Below are 19,732 nucleotides of genomic sequence, written 5' to 3' on the forward strand. Positions count from 1 at the left end.
TCCATTTTGTTGCTGTGCAATGTGAGAGAGATGTGTGAGTTCAATTCAGTGTAAAAGGCAAAATATTCTTATAGTGAATGGGAAGGGGAGGGAGGGAGCAATGGGAAGGGGAAGTGCATGACTTCCACTAACTCTATGACTTCTATCCAAACAGTTTATCAAAAGGCCTCTCTCTTAATGATTGATGCACAGCCTTTCATTAAAAATGGTACAGAAGTCTGTACAACTGCTTATGGAGTACAATGCAGGCTGACCCATCTTCTTGTACAACAATTGCTAGCAGATGATGCCAGAATAAATCCCACACTTGTATGTGGGCCCACCTTGCTTTCTGTTTGTGTCTGTGCAACAGCTAGGACTGCTTTAAGCAATTCATACTGCCTTATATAGAGCCTTGACTTCCTGAAAGTGAATTTGAATGAATGCAAAGCACGCAAGTGAGCAGCTTGTAAGTTACAGGCTTTATTTTTTAAAAAATGTAAACATGTGCTAGTGGTGATTATTAGTATACTTAACTTGGCCATAAAACATTCTGACATTTAAAGGAATGGCAAAGAGAAACTCCTAATAAAGGGTAGTTGAATAGCAGACAAATGGGGAGTCTGTAGCTGGTTGCCAAGGTGTGTTCTTCGGTTGACCCAGTTCTGTTTATTCTGTCACAATAATATTGGTGTCTGTATTACTAAGAAGGCTAATAATATAAATTGTGCTTCTTCTGGCATTGCTGTTCCTGCTTAGAAAGAGCTATTATTATTGCTCTTTATGTCACTGTATTGTACTGCCAATCTGTCTACCTCTCTACTCCTCCTCTGCTCATTTGCTGTGAATATAGTTCTTGAGTTTTGAAGTGCATTGTGAGTTCCCATTTTTAAAGCAAGATTAAAGGATTTCTGTAATAGCAAGCAATTGCCCTCTTAGCAAAGAAGGCGGTTGCAGCTTCAGCAGCAGCCCCCCCCCAAAAAAAACCCCTTTCCCTTTCAAACACTTCTTGCATAAGAAGGGGAAACGTTATTTTCTCAGTGATCTAATTGGCCTATAAAGGCAATGTTGCTAAAAGATTTCTAGCCACAGAAAATGATCTTTTTGAACATTTTAAATTTTTGTTTTGATTCTTTCAGGCAAAACATTGGAAACAGATTGCAATGTGAAAATCAGGATAAAGAAACCAAAGATTATATCTCAAAATAGAAACAAGAGTGACAGTATAAACAGTTTAGGATAGTATGTAGCCCAGCTTGGACTTCTTACAGAATGGTTTTATATTGTTTTTGTCTATTTGCCTTGCCCAGATAACAGCTAAATAGTAAAACCAGCATTCTGTGGGCTCTGAAATGTGATTTTAGCTACAGGCAGGATTGGCTACTTTGGAACAGAATCTTTTTATAGTTACAGAGCTGCTTAACATCATGGTATGGAACTTAGCACCAAAACTGTTTAAAAAATTTGTTCAATATTTAAAGTGCAATTGTTAATTTTAATTGATCTTACTGTAATTGTTTTTATTGTATGGTTTTATTGTTTTATTGTGGATTTAATGTCGTTGTTAGCCACCCTGAGCCTGCTTCGGTGGGGAGGGCGGGATCTAAATGTGAAAAATAAATAAATAAATAGTTGATATGTGGGGATAGATGCAACAAAGGAAAGTGTTAGAAAGTAGAAGAGTCACAACATTTTTAGGTTTCAGAGCGGTAACACGCTATGGACTTTCATTTGCCAAAAGAGAAGATACAGGGTGCTTTCACTCTTTGCAAGCGGATTTTGTTATTCTTGCACATTAAAAATCCAGTTGCAAAGTGCATTATTTAAGTTCTGCACTAGATCTTTAATCCTGGTTCAGCCCTGTTTCCAAACTGTTATTCTACACTTGAATCATGGAATCATAGAAATCAACTCTAGGAGTTTATGATTCTATGATTCTAGAGTAGAAAATCAGTTTGGGGACAGTGCTGAACCAGGATTAAAGGTCTAGTGAGGAATAGTGTGTATGAATGCACCCACAGTGAAATTTTCCTGAAGGTCGCTCTTTGACCTTTTGATCTTGTCTTCCACTCTGAGATGAGCAGAGCCTAGTTTGGGCAACTCAGATCCAGGAACAGAACTCTCACTTTATTGAACTTCTCTAAATAGCTCCTCTATAGTGGCTCAAGTTGGATTTTGAACATGGTGCTGAGCAAGCATGGATGTGTAAAAAAACCCTTCCTGACATGCTCAGTATGAACAAGGGTCTTGGCCCTGCTGTTTGCTCTGATACAAGAAACATATGCTACTCTTAGCTGTCCATGTTAAGAGCCATTTTCTTCTTTGAAGTTCATACTCACAGGACAATGGAGGTGTGGTCCACAGATGGCCCTTGCAGAAATTAACCCTGTCAGCAAAGATATTTAGACAAGGTCAATAATGTCAGTTCTCATTTGAAACTGTCATTCTAACAGCAAGGTCACAAGAATTCCAGTATGAAGTAGTCTGGTACAGAGCGAGGGATTCCCATTGCTCCCAGCAGTTATGTATAATTTGGACAGAGCATACAGACCAGAATTTGCATGTCCTTGCCCTCAAAGTTCAACCCCCTTGGCAAAATGTAGTGCCCTTATCATGAGAATTAAGACTGGGCCATATCCAATGCCACCACTGCTAAGCTTTTTGTCATTTCCCACATGCCACTCATGATCTGACCTGCACACAGGGATGAATGCAAAGGAGGACTCAGATGGACACATGAGCTGGAGCTCTGTTTGCTTCCTCACTCTCAGTTTTCTGACCATGGCAAAATTCTCAGCACCTGTCATCACATAGAAGCAAATGGTGCACGTTCACTTCTGTGTTTAAAGAGAACGAAGCTGGGATTGCTAAGACTGCAGATGCTGAGGCTAAAGTTTGCTAAATTAACTGACAAATAACCCTGTTGTTTGTCACACTTCTCCTTAGCTATTTTCATACAAATGAACACTTAACTACATAATATCATATACCTATATGTGAAAATATTTTTCAAAGATGCAAAAAGAGTACTGGAAGGTAAGATAGAAATCTGCCTTATATAAATCTGTATAGAAGAATATAAAAGACTGCATGACTGGAACCATCAAGTTGCATCAATTCTCAGTTGTGACTACTGACTAGGGTTGCCAAGTCCAATTCAAGAAATATCTGGGGACTTTGGGGGTGGAGTCAGGAGACATTGGGGGCGGAGTCAGGAGCAAGGGTGTGACAAGCATAATTGAACTTCAAGGGAGTTCTGGCCATCACGTTTAAAGGGATTGCACATCTTTTAAATCTCTTCCCTCCATAGGAAATAATGAAGGATAGGGGAACCTTCTTTTGGGGCTCATAGAATTGGACCTCCTGGTCCAATCTTTTTGAAACTTGGGGGTATTTTGGGGAGAGGTACTGGATGCTATGCTGCAACTCTGGTGCCTCTACCTCAAAAAACAGCCCCCCCCCCAAGCCCCAGATACCCTCAGATCAATTCTCCATTATTTCCTATGAGAATAAGTGTCCATAGGGAATAATAGGGTCCCCTCCCCTCCCCCTGTTTTCTCTCTCTCACTCACACACACGCTTAACTGTCTGTGGTGCAAGTGGGCAGCCGTGTTGGTCTGAAGCAGTAGAACAAAGCAGGAGTCTCTGCTGCCTCCACAACGAGGTCTGGAAAGTACAGGGGCTACGCTGCTCTTTTACACACACACTCACTTGTCCGAAATGAAAGCAAAACAAACGCAGGGGCTGCACTCTCATGAGGTATGCTGTTGCTAACCCTTCCCCATGAAGTACTTCCTGCTCCAATTTAAAGGCACACACACATTTTAAAACCGGACATGTTTGCAGGTCCTGCCCAAGATCTAGAGGTACATGGTGGCTGTGGGGGAGCTGGATGGGGGCTGGGGGAAGCCTGTAAAACTGGAGAATCCCCCGCTGGGACCTGGGGATTGGGAAGCCTACTACTGACTACTTTTAGGATGATAAATTCCTTTTACAATTACAGCTGAAATGTTTCATGGCTGATTTCCAGTACAGCGATATTGTCCTGAGAAAGAACTTTGGATCTAGTGAAAGCTGAGGCGGGGGCAAGGGAGAGCTCAGGGATGATCCCAGGGCTTTTTTTTTTTTTTAGCAGGAACGCACTGAAGCACTGTTCCGGCTTGTTTGGCATCAGGGGGTATGGCCTAATATGAAAATGAGTACCTGCCGGGCTTTTTCTACAAAAAAGCCCTGTGTGAAACAATTGTGATGTCAGTGGTGTGGCCTAATATGCAAATGAGTTCTACAAAAAAAAGTCCTGGATAATCCTATCTATTCTTTTCATCCCACCCTTACTCATGGCAGCACACATCGTAGGCTGAGAGAAAGGGCTTGGCTTAAAGTCATTCAGTGAGTTTTTATGACTGAGTGGGGGTCTAAGTGTCCAGGCATCTTCATTTGTTGTTCTGCACTGTAACCACTATACTGTGTGGGCCCACAACACAGTTGACTAGGAGCAAACAACAAGAACAGATAAAGGAAAGAAGATAATGCTAGGATGATAAGACAGAGGAGCTCCAAAAGTAGACAAGTCAGCCAACATACTTTTAACAATTCAGTGTTCTCATATTGAGAAATAATGCCTGAGCCATATCCAAAGCCACCGCTGCTAAGCCGGATAAGCAAAAAAAAAAAAAATTGGTGCCAGCTATGATAGCCTGGATTGCATAAAAGGCACCAATAGAGGTTCTGATGAGGGTTGGCCATTGTTATTTGTATTTGGATGGGAGACCAAGGAATTGTATACAGAGGAAGGCAAGGGAAACCACCTCTCCTTGAAACCCCTATGGGAGGGGTGTCAAACATGCAGTTTGGGGGCCTAATCAGGCCCCCGGAGGGCTCCTATCAGGCTCCTGAGCAACTGGTTATCATCTGCTTCCTTCTCTCTCTTTCTTGTTTCCTTCTGCATAACAGCTTGCTTTGCCAGGCTTCCTCAATTGCACAGAAGCTACAGAGCAAAACCTCTGTTTTCTCCATTGGCTGAGGCTCCTCCCTTGGGGAGGAAGGGGGAGGAATAGCTTGCTTTGCCAGGCTCTCTCAATCGCACAGCAGAGCTACTGAGCCAAGCCTCTCTTCCTTCTATTGGCTGAGGTCCCTCCCCTCAATCCCTGGGGAAGGATCCAGTTCCCTGGATCCCATGGAAGAAATACAAAGAAAGCACCTTTAAGACCAATGAGTGCTAACATTTTAAGCATGTTCTAAGTTTTTAAAAATATATATTTGTTTTTGTACCATATAAAAATGTATATCTCTGCTACCTAATCTTAAATAGGTGCACACATGGCTTGGCCTGAGATGGCTCAGCCCAACCCGACATGGCCCGACCCCTCAAGGTCTCATTTATGTCAGATCCAGCCCTCATAACAAATGAGCTCGACACCCCTGCTTTATGGGGTCACCATAAGTGAATTGATGGCATTTTCACACACACACACAGAGGTGTAAAGAATTTCACTGCAGGGGACAGAAGATAGGATATGAAAGGTCCTCAGTAAGTATTATACAGTGATAATGCTTTTGTGGGCTTAGTAGAAAAATCTCAGACTCCAGGTTTGTTTATTAAGTTGCAGTAAAATAGCATGTGATAGGAGTATAGATTATAAGAATATAAGACTGGATTTAAATGTTTCAGTAAATACATTCAGAAGTGGGGGCAGCACTGATTATTGTTGCCTCTAATTAGCACACAACCAAGTATTATAAAAATGAGCCAAGTTCTTCAGCCTACGAAGATGAAAATGTACTTTGTCACATAATTCAGAGTTCTAGCATTACAATCCAATTCTATGTATACTCTCCTGGGAAAGGAAGCTCCCTCAACTTCAGACAAAGTTTCTACCTTGGTTAAGAGTGGTGGACTCTAATCTGGAAAACTAGGTTTGATTCCCCACTCCTCCACATGAAGCCAGCTGGGGGACCTTGAGTCAGTCACAGCTCTCTCAGCCCCACCTACCTCACAGGGTGTCTGTTGTGGGGAGAGGAAGATGATTGTAAACCATTCCAAGACTATTTTGGGTAGTGACGGGTGGGGTATAAAACCAATTCTTATTCTTCTTCCCTGATTTCAGTAGACCTTTCTTCTAGGCATAACCTTGGAACACTTCTCTTCTCGCTAGTTTGTCATCTACTCCTTCATAATCAGAAGGCAAAAAGTAAGAACACAGTAGCAATTTAAAAGAGTACCAATTTAAAAGGGGGAAAGAATACTTAATAATATACATGTATATGAAGTGAGAAACTAACAGACCATCCAACTCCTGTGGTTCCAGATCTTGTTAAATGTAATTGTCTGTGGGTGAGAAGAAAGCAATACTGAATGGGAAAATTATACTAAAGAAACCTTTTGAATTCAGGCCTTATGCATGAAAATAACACTGTAATTTTCTTTCCACCTACACTTTGCCCTTATCTGTCCTGTTCTCTGTTTAACTTTTATTGTGCATACTGTATACACAGTATTTTTTAAAAAAATTAGACCTTCATAAAACTGAGCTTGCTGAAAGCAGAGCAAGAGATAGGCTAAAGAAAGAGACACACCCTTGCAGCCCCAGAACATAACCTACATTTGAATAAAGTTTTGGCTAGCAGTGCTAAAGAAAAGATGAACAGAACTTCAGAATTGCTTGCAACCCAAAATATCTAAGTAAACATAATAGGACAATAAATTATGAGCATTTGCTTGCCAGAGAGAGGAGAGGTGAATACTGATATACCACATTCACCATGAATGTAAGATGATTCCCCTCTTTAAAAAGGAGGTTATACATAAAAAAAGCACATGACCCTGAATTTAAAATGACCCCTTCTTTTTGAGAGCCAGTTTGGTGTAGTGGTTAAGTGCGTTGACTCATATCTGGGAGAACCGGGTTTGATTCCTCACTCCTCCACTTGCACCTGCTGGAATGGCCTTGGGTCAGCCATAGCTCTGGCAGAGATTGTCCTTGAAAAGGCAGCTGCTGTGAGAGCCCTCTCAGCCCTACTCACCTCACAGGGTGTTTTTTGTGGGGGAGGAAGATAAAGGAGATTGTGAGCCTCTCTGAGATTCGGAGTGGAGGGTGGAATATAAATCCAATATCATCTTCATTATCTTCTTCTTCTTTTAAAAAGGTAGCAGTATAAACACAATTTTATTACAATATATAATAAATAATGTAGACCACAGGAGAAATATTACTTTCAGTTTTTGCACCTCTTTACATGGCAACTGTTCACAATTCGTACTGGATCCCACAGTTTCAAATGTAAAAAGGTTTTTTATCTCCCCTCCCCAGTTGAACTACTAGACAAAGACTCAGATAAATTGACCAACTGGCAGTGCAATAAACAGAATTTCATCCTTCTAAATCCATGGAAATCAGTAGGCTTAAAGGGATGTAACTCATTAGGGACATTTAGATTTTAGTCCAGGAGCACCTTAGAGACCAAAAAGAGTTCCAGGGTGTGAGCTTTCAAGATGTCAAAACTCCATCAGACATAGAATCGAATCTAGCTGTTCAACTGCAGACCCTCATGGTGACCACCTGAAGCTATTTCTTTAGGCATGCACTGTTAATCCTGCCCCCTTCCCCCCCTCTGCCAGTTCACAATGCTTTCTATAGACTAGGAAGTCACACTTTTGCAACAGATAGTTTTGTATCTCCAATCTAGCAGGATGTTTAAAATTAACCACTTTCCTTATCCTTCCCTATCTACAATGCCCACAGACTCATAATAATAAGAAGATGATATTGGATTTATATCCTGCCCTATACTCTGAATCTCAGCGCGATCACAATCTACTTTACCTCCCCCCCCCCCCACAACAGACAGCCGGTGAGGTGGGTGGGGCTGAGAGGGCTCTTACAGCAGCTGCCCTTTCAAGGACAACTCCTACAAGAGCTATGGCTGACTCGAGGCCATTCCAGCAGGAGGAGTGGGGAATCGAACCCAGATAAGAGTTCATGCACTTAACCACTACACCAAACTGGCTACTGCTAATGTGTGACTCATTAATGTGCTACTTGTATCCCCAGAATTGAACCCAAACCATATAACTAAGTTTATTGTTCCTGTTTGACCCTTGAGAATACCAGTTGTTTCTCTTTCTCTTTCTTGGGACAAAAAGAATCCAGCTACTAGACATCTTTGGCCTGAAGCATAGGGGAAGAAGCAAAAGCTGGTGTGAAGTACTAGTCTTAGTCAGAAACATGGGTCAGTAGAGGTGGAAAATCACCTCCATCATTCCCACAGCTTCTTAACATTTAGAAACTGAAGTTTCTAAAGGTAATCAATGACTCCACCAGACTCCTCTCTTGTCTTGAAACTCAAAGCAGATAGAAAAGATAGTACTTGCAGACTCAGCTTTGCTTTCACAGGCTTTCCTCTTTGCTGGTGAATCATCTCCCATACTCAGTATATCTATATGCATGAGTGGAAGACACACACTCCCCTTTCTAGGAAGCCAAAAAAGTTAAAGCAACGTCATCTTCCTCTTGTGTAAATATGGTACTTGTGCTGCAAAGAGAAGCTTTCCAGTTTACTTGAAGACAAAACGTGAATATTTAGAGCTCAGAAAGTTTATTGTGGAGAGCATCAAAGTATTCTCTGAAATACTGTGGATGTATACTGCGTGGCCCCGTGGCACAGAGTGGTAAAGCTGCAGTACTGCAGTCAAACTCTCTGCTCATGAACTGAGTTTGATCCCAGCAGAAGCTGGGTTCAGGTAGTCAGCTCGAGGTTGACTCAGCCTTCCATCCTTCTGAGGTCAGAAAAATGAGTACCCAGCTTGCTGGGGGGAAAGTGTAGATGACTGGGGAAGGCAATGGCAAACCACCCTGTAAAAAGTCTGCTGTGAAATGTTGTGATGCAACGTCACCCCAGAGTCGGAAATGACAGAGTCGGAAATCAGACCATTGGTCCATCTGGATTAGTACCGTCTACTGCAACTGGCAGCAGTCTTTAAGAACTTGGGCAGAGAATGGACATTCCCATTGCTATTTGATATTCTTATATCAAACCAGAGACCTCCTGTATGCAAAGTATGCCGATTCCGCTAAGCCTCAACACCTATGCATTTTATGTTTGCTATTGCATACCCCAGTTAATTGCTGGTTGGTGTACTTGTGTTGCAGCATGAAATATTCATTGGCCCTGATATATCATAGTAGGCATTTCTGTGGCTCTCTTATTTTAGTTCTGTTTAGTTATTTTTTCAGAAACTCAGTAAATATGCAACATGTGTACCAAGTTCTGATTCTGTGCCCCTACTGTGAGGCTGTCCAGCAGCAGTAAACTTGTTCTTATGTGACTGCTGCCATGGCAACATGATGTACCACCATTCCTACTGAGAGGTCTGTAGGCTCAATGTTGGAGCTTTCTTGTTGCTAAGCAGCTATAATACTTGCTCCAGGCTGGATTTGTTGCATCTTAACAGATCATGAACAGCAACATCATATCCACCTCACTGAAACTACTATATTTTAGAACTTTACAAATAAATTTGGTTTTTATCCATGTGAAAATATTATACATATGTGTGTATGCACATATATGTAGTGTGTGTGTGTCTTCATTTTGCTTTTTGCATTATGTTTATCACAGGACAGAATACAAAGGCAACTGCTATTTAAAATGGGAGGCTGACCATGGTCCAAGTATAATTTGGTGGTGGGGAGAAGGTATGTACTTTCCCTACATTCACAATCTCATCCAATGATAAAAACAGATTAGGGACTGGCATTCAGCCAGTGGTTCAGTTAGGTAATTTTAGTCTTTTGTTAGGCTGCTTTCACACATGTTGGATAATGCACTTTCAATGTACTTTAGTGATCATTTGCAAGTGGCTTTTTGTGTGTGGAACAGGAAAATCCACTTGTAGATGATCAATGAAGTGCATCTATTTTTATTTTATTTATTCAAAACATTTACTAGCTGCCTGTCTCCCTTGTGGAACTCAAGGTTTTTTACAAGGTCTATAAAATACATAAAATAGAATACATAAAATACATTTTAAAAATTAAAATCACAATTTAGGACTGCTGGTAACTTAATCAAATTAGATCCTGGGTAAAACAGTCTTCAGCTGCCTACTAAAGATCAAAAGTGAGGGGGCCTGGAGAGGTTGTCACTGAAAGACCCTCTTTTGTAAACACCCCCCCCCCAAAAAATGGGCTTCTTTGATTGATGGGACAGTCAGGTGGGCCTTTCCCCATAATCTTAATTCCCAGGCAGGTCTGCAGATCCATCCCTTAAGTGCATGCTGTAGCCATCTGCATGATGCTGATCACAAAAGGAAGAGCTCTGCAGCTGCTACTGCTCCATCTACTGCATAGGGCCCTTATCCTGCAGGCCAATGGGTTCCATGGTTGCTTGGCCAGCTGATCAACAGAGCACAGTGGGGAAGCTGCCAGGCACCCCAAACCACAGTTGTGCCCTTGGGAGTGGGAAGCAGAGGACACCCTGGCAAAGGAGTGTGCTAATATCCCAGTATGCGGCTGCCAGTACCCCTCCCCCCCCCTGCTTTATAGGCAGCTTTTCTGGGTACACTTCCTTGAAAGTATGCCTAGAGTTGCCAGCTCCCCCCAAAGAGGTGGGAATCTCACAGTACCAGCCCCCATCCCTCACTACCAATCAGCTGGATGGTGGGGGAACTTACCAAGAGAGAGAGGAAGGTTCAGGCGATTTCACCAGTAATGTGGTGACAGCACTTCTGATGCACTGATGCTTTGGTATTAGGGCAAAACTCCATGGTAGAAGCCGTTTTTACCATAGAGTTTTTGCCAAAATACCAGTGTTGTGCAATGTCACAGAGTGATGACATCACTCACTATGCATGCTGGAAGTGACACCACTTCTCTCCTGGTAAATCCACCCCCATCTCCTGGGTTGCCGGAAGGGATGCAAACTACAACAAATACCATGAATAAATAATAAAAACTGCATTCATATACAATCTCAAACGTCATACCAAATATATCGAAAATTGTCTGAGTATGTTTCATAAATTTACAGTAACAAGAAACGTATAGAACACCAAGTGAATTCACCACAATTTGTATATATAGATAGATACTCATCCAGTCTTTACAAAGGGCACATATGTTCATCTTTGAAAACATAAGTTGATTAGTAGCGTGCATAAAGCTTTGATCATGAAAAAGTGCTTGCGCAGATAATTTCAAGTATGGGCAGATCGGACTCCTCATTGCCACCTCTAACGAGCCCTGCCAGCTTACATAGATGCACCATTTCCAATATTTTAGCAAAAAGGGGTCCAAGCAGTACTACATATACACCATCTAGAACAGAATTCAAAAAAAGGCTTTCTATATAAAGAATAGCAATAGCTTAATTTGAACAATTACACAATTTCACTAGCAAGCACATGCCTTCAGAGTGTATCGTCTCAGTAACCAAGCATAATGCTCAAATATTTAAACACACAGCTTCGCTAATTAATTGCACCTGTTATAACATTTAAAGCCATACAGAAGTCAGAATATATAGCAGAACAGGCCAAACTCATAATTATTTTAGAAACAATTCTTTTACAGAAACATGTTTACAAGAAAGCAAGTGTAGTCAATGGAGTTATTTAAATCCCTGGCTGCTAGTGACTGTAAACAAAAAATCCAGTATGTCCCTTCTCTTGATTTTTTTGGTATGTCCTGTGATCTTCCATGCTGTCCAGAATATTTAAATAACACTATGAACTGCATATCCTCAAGAGAATAATTTGTCTCAGCATAATGGGCAGCCAGCAGTGCCTCCATATTTTTGGACAGAAACATAAAATGACATAGATGACATTAGAAGAGTTACAGTTACTGAAAGATTTCAATGGCACATTAAATTTTAAAGCTGGAGGTTCAAAAACTTTAGTTCCAATAGCTAACAAACATATCAGGCAGCCATCAGTGCCCAACCACAGTAGGTGTAGACTGTAACTCTTCTAATGTCATCTGTGATTTTATGTTCCTAGCCAAAAATGTACATGGGTAGTACCACACAACCAGTGAAAGTCAGAATATTGGAACATTGTTCAAGAATTAGACTAAAAAATGTGGATCTCTGAGAGTCTTCTGTACCACATGCCTTGCCTTCCAAACTATGGGGAGCCCTGGCTGAGATTTCTGTAGTGCTGCATGGGAGGGGGCTATGATTGGGTGTGGGCAAGGGAGATTAGCTGCTGCTGTGGAGGGGGTGATTGGTTAGTGCTGTGGTCAGAATCCGGTGCTCCACCAGAACTTTTGGGTGGGATTGTGTGTGGGGTGTGTGTGAGTGTGTGCTTGGCCTGTCCAACTGTATGGGTGCCCATGGGCTACACCATGGTTTTTTACCTTTCAGTGCTTGGGGTGGTCATTCCCTGGCTGGGGTGGCTTAGGGAGCTGACTAACTCCTGCCATGACCTTGGTTAACCCCTTTCTCTGCTTACACCACACATTGCCACATCAGCCTGGGGCAGAGATCTCAAGAGATGTACTGGCAGAGCACCTTGTTGGGTCCCTGGGTGCTTTCACCACCACCTTGGATTGTGCTGTACATGTCCCGCGTTTTTGAACCAAGTGCAGCAGAAATTTTTTTGGTATACTACCAACTGGAGAAGACACCTTGTGTGGTTTGTGTGTGTGTGTGTGTGGTTTTACTTTGTTTAAAAATATCCCACAATATAAATAAAACTATTAGACCAGGTATGGCTGACAAGCAGTAAGCCTACTAGCAAGATAGCAAATACTTGCTCAGCAGTCTGTTGTAGAGTAAGGGATAGTCCAAACAGCCTCTCAGCTATGTATTGTGCAATGTAAGTTGTGAGTGATCATAAAGGTTTTCCTATAAAAATAAGTTAATTCTGATTTAGCTAAGGCAATTTCCCCCCACCATAGAAATAGCCATTGCAGAGCAACATAGAGCAAGTGGATGATGACCTACATATAAGCACCTGAAGTGCATGCACAGTGAACAGATGGCTGCTGCTGTTGGCACTGACAGTGCCAATAATATGCTAGGGAATGCAATTAATGGATCCAGGTGTGCCCTTCTCCACTCACGTGTTTGTTGAGCAGACAGTTCTAACCATCTGCTAAGCCCAGGAAATCCTTGCAAAAAGTTATGCGTGCATAGGTGTTTATGAAGACCTCTGGATCAAATGGCTCAGTCTAGCCTGATATGTACTGCTCTTCACAGTTCTTCAGAAGAGTAATGCGAAAATATGCAAAGTCTTTTCAGTTATTAATTCCCCATTCCAGATACATTAGTAATGACCAAGCATTTACACAGTGGTGCAGCCCAATAACTCTTAACTGCATTGAAAGTACATTTACTGCTGTCTGAAACTTACAACTGGAGATAACAATACAATGCAGTACAAGAGTCAGTTTGGTGTAGTGGTGATGAGCCGTGGACTCTAATCTGGAGAACCAAGTTTGATTCCCCACTCCTCCCCCTGAGGCCAGCTGGGTGACCTCGGGTCAGTCACAATTCTCCTAGAGCTGTTCTCTCAAGATCAGTTCTCTCAAAGTTCTTTCAACGCCACCTAATCCCAGGGTGTCTGGTGGGGGGGAGAGAAGGGAAGAAGACTGTACGCTGCTCTGAAACGGAGTAAAGGGCGGGGTATAAATCCAAACCTTTTTCTTCCTTAATCAATTTCAAACAAATATTTTACGGATGTAATGGAGAACACTAGTTTAGTTATACTTTTATGGGGCTTGTGGGCTGGAAGGCAGGTCACAAATGTATAAATAAAAAAGTAAATAATATTGAATTCCTGCTAAAGGCTTTTTATAACTTTTGTCATTTTTTCTCCCAAACCCAGACCAATAAACAAAACTATGATAGCAACTGGTGGAGTTATAACAGGACTGGCTGCCTTAAAAAGGCAAGACTCTGCCAGATCTCAGCATCACCTAAACCTGACAGCCTCACCTGCTGCTGAAGAACCAAAGCCAGTCAAGCGCCGACCCCGGGCAGATGTAGTCGTTGTTCGTGGCAAAATCCGACTTTATTCCCCATCAGGATTTTTCCTTGTTCTAGGTGTGCTCATTGCCTTCCTGGGGATTGCTATGGCAATCCTTGGATACTGGCCTCAAAAGGATCCTTTTCTAGAGCCCGGAAACAGCTTGTCACTAAATGAGACTCAAGTAATAGAAAGAGGAATTATCATTCGTTTCTTTGAACAGCATTTACACTCCGATAAGATGAAAATGCTGGGGCCTTTCACTATGGGGATTGGAATCTTTATTTTCATTTGTGCAAATGCTATGCTCCACGAGAACCGCGACAAGGAGACAAAAATCATACACATGAGAGACATCTATTCCACTGTCATTGACATACATACTCTGAGGATCACTGAACAAAAGCAGCTCAATGTAGCTTACACAGGCTTTGTGGGAGAGCCTGAAATCAAGCACAGTGGAAACTCCTGTGCTTCACGGCTGGCTGCCAATACAATTGCACCTTTCTCAAATTTTGCAAGCAACTTTCGAGTGGACAGCAATCCTGAGGAAGATGAAATATCCGTGAGTGACAGAAAAAATGCCACTCATCTTTTACCCCCTTTGCTGACTGAGCGTTCTGGGTCAGTCTTTGGCCTGTATGCTCACCCTGGGAAAGTAAAGGAGGATAGGAACAGTGGCTCTCTGAAATGTGAAACAAAGTCTATTGTGTCATCCTCCATTAATGCTTTTACATTACCTGTAATTAAACTAAATAACTGTGTTATTGATGAACCCAGTATAGACAACATCTCTGAGGATTCTGCAAGCACCAGAGGCCAGCCTAGAAATTTATCCATGGACTCTCTAGCTGTCCCATTAACTGATACCAATGACCATTACAAACCTGCCTGTGGGCTGCTACCAAGGAACAATTTATATGGAGACTCTTTGCCCACTCAGTCCAAATCATCCATGACTCTTGGGCCTAGTACTGGAAAGCTTTTATCACCTGGTGCAGCCAGAAAGCAGTTTGGATCAAACACATCTTTGCATCTTTTATCTGCACATTCAAAATCCCTAGACTTAGATAGGGGACCCTCAACCCTCACTGTCCAAGTGGAACAAAGAAAACATCCCAGTTGGCCAAGACTGGATCGGAACAACAGTAAAGGTTATATGAAACTAGAAAACAAAGAGGATCCAATGGACCGGCTGCTTGTACCACCAGCCTCAGGCAAGAAGGACTTCACCAATAAAGAGAAGCTTCTTATGATTTCCAGATCTCATAATAATTTAAGTTTTGAACATGATGAGTTTTTGAGTAACAATCTAAAGCGTGGAACCTCTGAGACAAGGTTTTGACAGTCAGTTAATCAAGTGTTTGCCAGTATTTTTTTTAAAGGAAACAATATTGACAGGTGACTTTTTTGGTCTTTTTTCTCTGTTCCAGTGAAACTGGTGCAAATCTGTTTTTACCAGATGTTTCTATCAGATTAAAATTGCCTTGTGTTAGCAAAGGTTGTTTCCACCTCTGCAATGCCAAGTGTTTAATGTCAAGCAGCTTGTTCATCCAAACACCTAACAGTAGCATAATGCCGACTAGATGGTTTTTGTGCTGAGAGGATGGCTTGAGAATTGATGTCTTCTTGATTGACAATTGCAATACTGTACATTATTGCCACTAAACATGTATGGGTGCCTCAGATCCTGTTTCCAACTAGTCTCATTGTTCTTTTGTTTCTGCTTCAGCATGCTGTCCTCCATTACTACAAGATTACAATAAGAGCTGCCTGGATAAGCTTCTGTGTTCAGATCTATCAATGATAGCAACTTTTTGGCAATAGTACTTTTAGTTGGAGATAGAGAGGGATTTAAGGTTTCCAGTGGGAAAGCAAAATTTAATCCTTCTATTCTATATTAAAAACAACTTTTGAAGCTGTTTAGAAGTTTGCCATGAAATATGAGGTTGTGCTGTCTGAGAAACAGGTGTCCAAATCTCCTTTAGGAGTGAGGAATTAGTTGTCTGGCTCTCCAGATCCAGGCAATAATGTAGATAAGATCTTGGAAATCTTTCTCTTGTGCAATTGAAACAAATATAGAATTAAGTGGTATCTATATGTAGTAGCAACTTGTATTTATTCCAGTAGTACTCCAGTACTTGCACACAACAGGATCACAATAGGTCATGCCTATTGGATAGTATTTGATTTTTAAAAACAAATATTTATTAAATTTTAATGAAAAAAGAGTAAACTAAAAACCTGTTTTGCTGTCATTGATAATGTTAAATACGGATGTCATGTTGAGTAGTTCTGTTTTGATAATGATGCAAGGGCAAGAGAATGAAATTAATGGGGAATCTGGGGAGATGAGCTGTGGAACTGAGGAGAGACACGTGACTAAGGCCCAGTTCTAGCCAACAAGAACACTTTCTAATAAAATGGGCTTTTTAACTGTCATGGTGTAGTGCTTAGAATGTTGGACTCGGGGGACCCAGGTTCAGATCCGCACTCTGCCATGGAAGCTCGCTGGATGACCTTAGGCCATTCACACTGTCTCAGCCTAACCTACCTCACAGAGTTGTTGTGAGATATAATGGAAGAGAGGAAAATTATGTAAGCCCCTTTGGGTCTCCATTGGGGAAATGTTCGGCATAAATGAAGTGAATAAATAAATAAATATTTAAGAATTAATAAAGGCCCTGAACGGAAGAGAGGTGGGATATAAATGAAGTGAATAAATGAATAAATAAATGTTTAGAATGTATTAGGAATTAATAATGGAGTGGAATATGGTAGAATTATACCTATTAGTTCAGATCCGTTTTGAGTGTTGGTTTGTATAGGGCTGTTTAACACAGAACTACCTGTCAGGACTGGGATCACAGGAAAGTCAAACAGTACATTTTAAAAAGAGATGTGTAAAGAAGGGGAATTCTTCTTATACAACAGTTGCTAATTAACACCTTTTGCTGATGATGGTACAGAGTGAAATTGCAAACACTGCAGTTTAGCAGCTGTGCCAGTGTTAAATATGAAGTTGCTGTGGACCATATTTTGATTATTATGAAATAATTTAATAAAGAAATAAACAATATTATGAATGCCGCAAAGATGATGACCTGAAAATCAAGCATATGTCCTCCAAACAGGTCACCAGGGAAGAAAGCTATGACAAAGAAATTAATAATTTGAATTGGTTGACTCAGAAAGTTCCTTGTGTTTCATGCAGACCCTGCTCTCATTGGCAGTCCACTGTAGTCCAGTCCACCTTGTGGCTTCACCAATAGGATCATCCTATTATGGTCATTTTAGCAGTTGTTTCATATTCTTACTTAAATAACTCAGGAATTATTTTAATAGCTTATCCCAAAATAATCAGTTATGTCAAAATGTTATACTTCAGTTGATGATAAAATAATAAAAAAAACTTTTGTACTGATTTCAACTTTCATATCCTACCAATGCAATGTTTCTGTTTCCAATAGCATTATTTGCCCAGTGAATTAAGGCATAGTGTTAGACTTTCAAGCCTATAGTAACAAAGTTGGCTAAATATTTTGCTATGAAGCTTTTAATAACTTTCTGGTTGGTGTTCTGAATACATTTGTTATTTTTGCTAAATAAAAACCAAATGTATAATTTGCGTGTACTTTTTTAGTATTTAGCAATGCTGCTAATTATCATTTCATGAGGGTTAAGGAGAAGCTCATTTTTCTTGACCAGGGGCAAACTGGCCACTTAACTTTCAGGGAACATTCCCAGTGCGCCACTGCTCTAGAGGACCACTGGTGGGCAGGAATAAGCAGAGGCAAGCCCCAGCAACTTCAGGGGCACTTGGCCTTCACTGCTTCCATCTGGGGGATGATGCAGTGAGTGAGCTAATGCCTACTGTCAGCCCCACTAAGCTGAATGACCCTGCAGTGTTATCTTCTTTGAGAGATAACCTTGAGAACTCTCTGAATACTGAATATGCATGTATTTGACCTAACTGAAGATAGAGTGCAATTCTAAAAACACTTTTTGTTAAGTAATATTGAATGCACCTGAGGAGGATTCTGAGTAGCCCTGCTTAGGCTTGCTCTCTGGTTGTGCAACCTGAAACAGAGTTATAACCCATCTAAGACCATTTGCTAAAACATTTTATGCTGCCTTTCCACTCAACTTAGAGTTGCCAAGGCAATCAAAACATTAAAAGCGGCTTTAAAATATGTATAAAAAAACAAATAAAAGCAACAATTAAGCATTGTTACTCTGATTAGGCTTTTACTGATTAGTCTGCATCTGTCTCCAACTCATCTCATAGTTCTATTTTTACTGATTCCAAAAATATAGGCAAAACTGGCAATTGTGGTCACTAAGGGGGGAAGAGAGGAGACTTTTGAGGCAACTGCCTGTTGGACTGAAGAACTTCCAGTCTCCCATTCTAGCTTCTCTTATAGATTCTTCAAAGTCCAACTGCCCACAATCAGGTAAAAAAGGGGACACACTTTGATTAAAGGGTTGGTTGCATGCAAGCTATGTGCTTCCTAAAGGTCTCTGTTTTCATAAGCTGCTAGAACACAGCTATAATTATTTATATGGTAGTAGAGATCTCTTTTTGTAGATACTTGACAGATAAGACACAAAAGGTGATGAATAACAAATATTTATTTAACTGAAAATAAAGTATTTAACAGGATAAGGATCTTGTGTGGAAACGCTTCAGTATATTAAGTAAACTGCTTCTCAGCTTCACCCCCTAGTAGGTTACAAGCTTCCTCCAATGAGAGTAATCACTTTGTAACTAACCTCAGTTATGATGAATGAACCCTGAATAGGGATGTCAAGTCCAATTCAAGAAATATCTAGGGACTCTGGGAGTGGAGCCAGGAAACTTTGGGGGTGGAGCCAGGAACAAGCATAATTGAACTCCAAGGGAGTTCTGGCCATCACATTTAAAGGGACACCACACCTTTTTAAATGCCTTCCTTCCATAGGAAATAATGAAGGCTAGGGGCACCTTCTTTGGGGGCTCATAGAATCAGACCCCCTGGTCCAATCGTTTTGAAACTTGGAGGGTATTTCAAGGAGAGGCACTAAATACTATACTGAAAATTTGGTGCCTCTACCTCAAAAAAACAGCCCCCCCCCCGAGCCCCTGATACCAGCGGATCAATTCCCTATTATTTCCTATGGGAATCATTCTCCATAGGGAATAATTGCCCAGTAGACATTTCCCTCCCCACCCCGCCGCTTTCTGACAACCCTAAGGCGGGGGGGAGGGCCTCCAAACCTAGGGATTGGCAACCCTCTCTCTCTCACTCACACACACACACACACACACACACACTTACCAAACCTGGGGATTGGTAACCCTCTCTTTCTCACTCACACACACACACACACCGGTTGGTTCCTCCACAAGGACATCTGAAAAGAACAGGGGCTACGCTGCTCTCTCTCTCTCTCACACACACACACACACACACACACTTAGGTCCTCTGAAACAAAAGCAAAACAAACCAAGGGACTGTATTGCTGACCCTTCCCATGAAGTACTTCCTTCTCAACTTCAAAGGCACACAGACATACACACATTTTGAAATGGACCTGTTTGCAGGTTTCTAAACCTGCCGGAGATCTAGAGCTGCATGGTGGCTGTGGGGGCGGGGCTTTTCTCGCCGGCCAGCTGTCTGGGGGCAGGGGGAAGCCTGTAAAAACCTGGGGACTCCCTGCTGGGACCTGGGGATTGGGAAGCCTAACCCTGAAAAGAGATTTCATTTCCCTTCCTCAAGGCAAATTACCTCAACTGACAAGGT

The 19,732-nt window shown here is 41.5% G+C and overlaps 1 protein-coding gene across 1 annotated transcript in view; it reads left to right on the forward strand.

Moving 5' to 3' along the window:
• Positions 1-16,528, forward strand: part of TMEM200A (transmembrane protein 200A) — a 75,365-nt gene extending 58,837 nt beyond the window's left edge. Inside the window, exon 2 of the mRNA XM_060239257.1 lies at positions 13,808-16,528. Coding sequence (XP_060095240.1) covers positions 13,824-15,293 — 1,470 coding nt within the window. The 5' untranslated portion in view covers positions 13,808-13,823 and the 3' untranslated portion in view covers positions 15,294-16,528. The remainder of the gene's footprint in view (positions 1-13,807) is intronic.
• The last annotated feature ends 3,204 nt before the right edge of the window (positions 16,529-19,732 follow it).

The sequence above is a fragment of the Heteronotia binoei genome, chromosome 1 (genome assembly GCF_032191835.1).
Source record: "Heteronotia binoei isolate CCM8104 ecotype False Entrance Well chromosome 1, APGP_CSIRO_Hbin_v1, whole genome shotgun sequence".
Classification (NCBI taxonomy): Eukaryota; Metazoa; Chordata; class Lepidosauria; order Squamata; family Gekkonidae; genus Heteronotia; species Heteronotia binoei.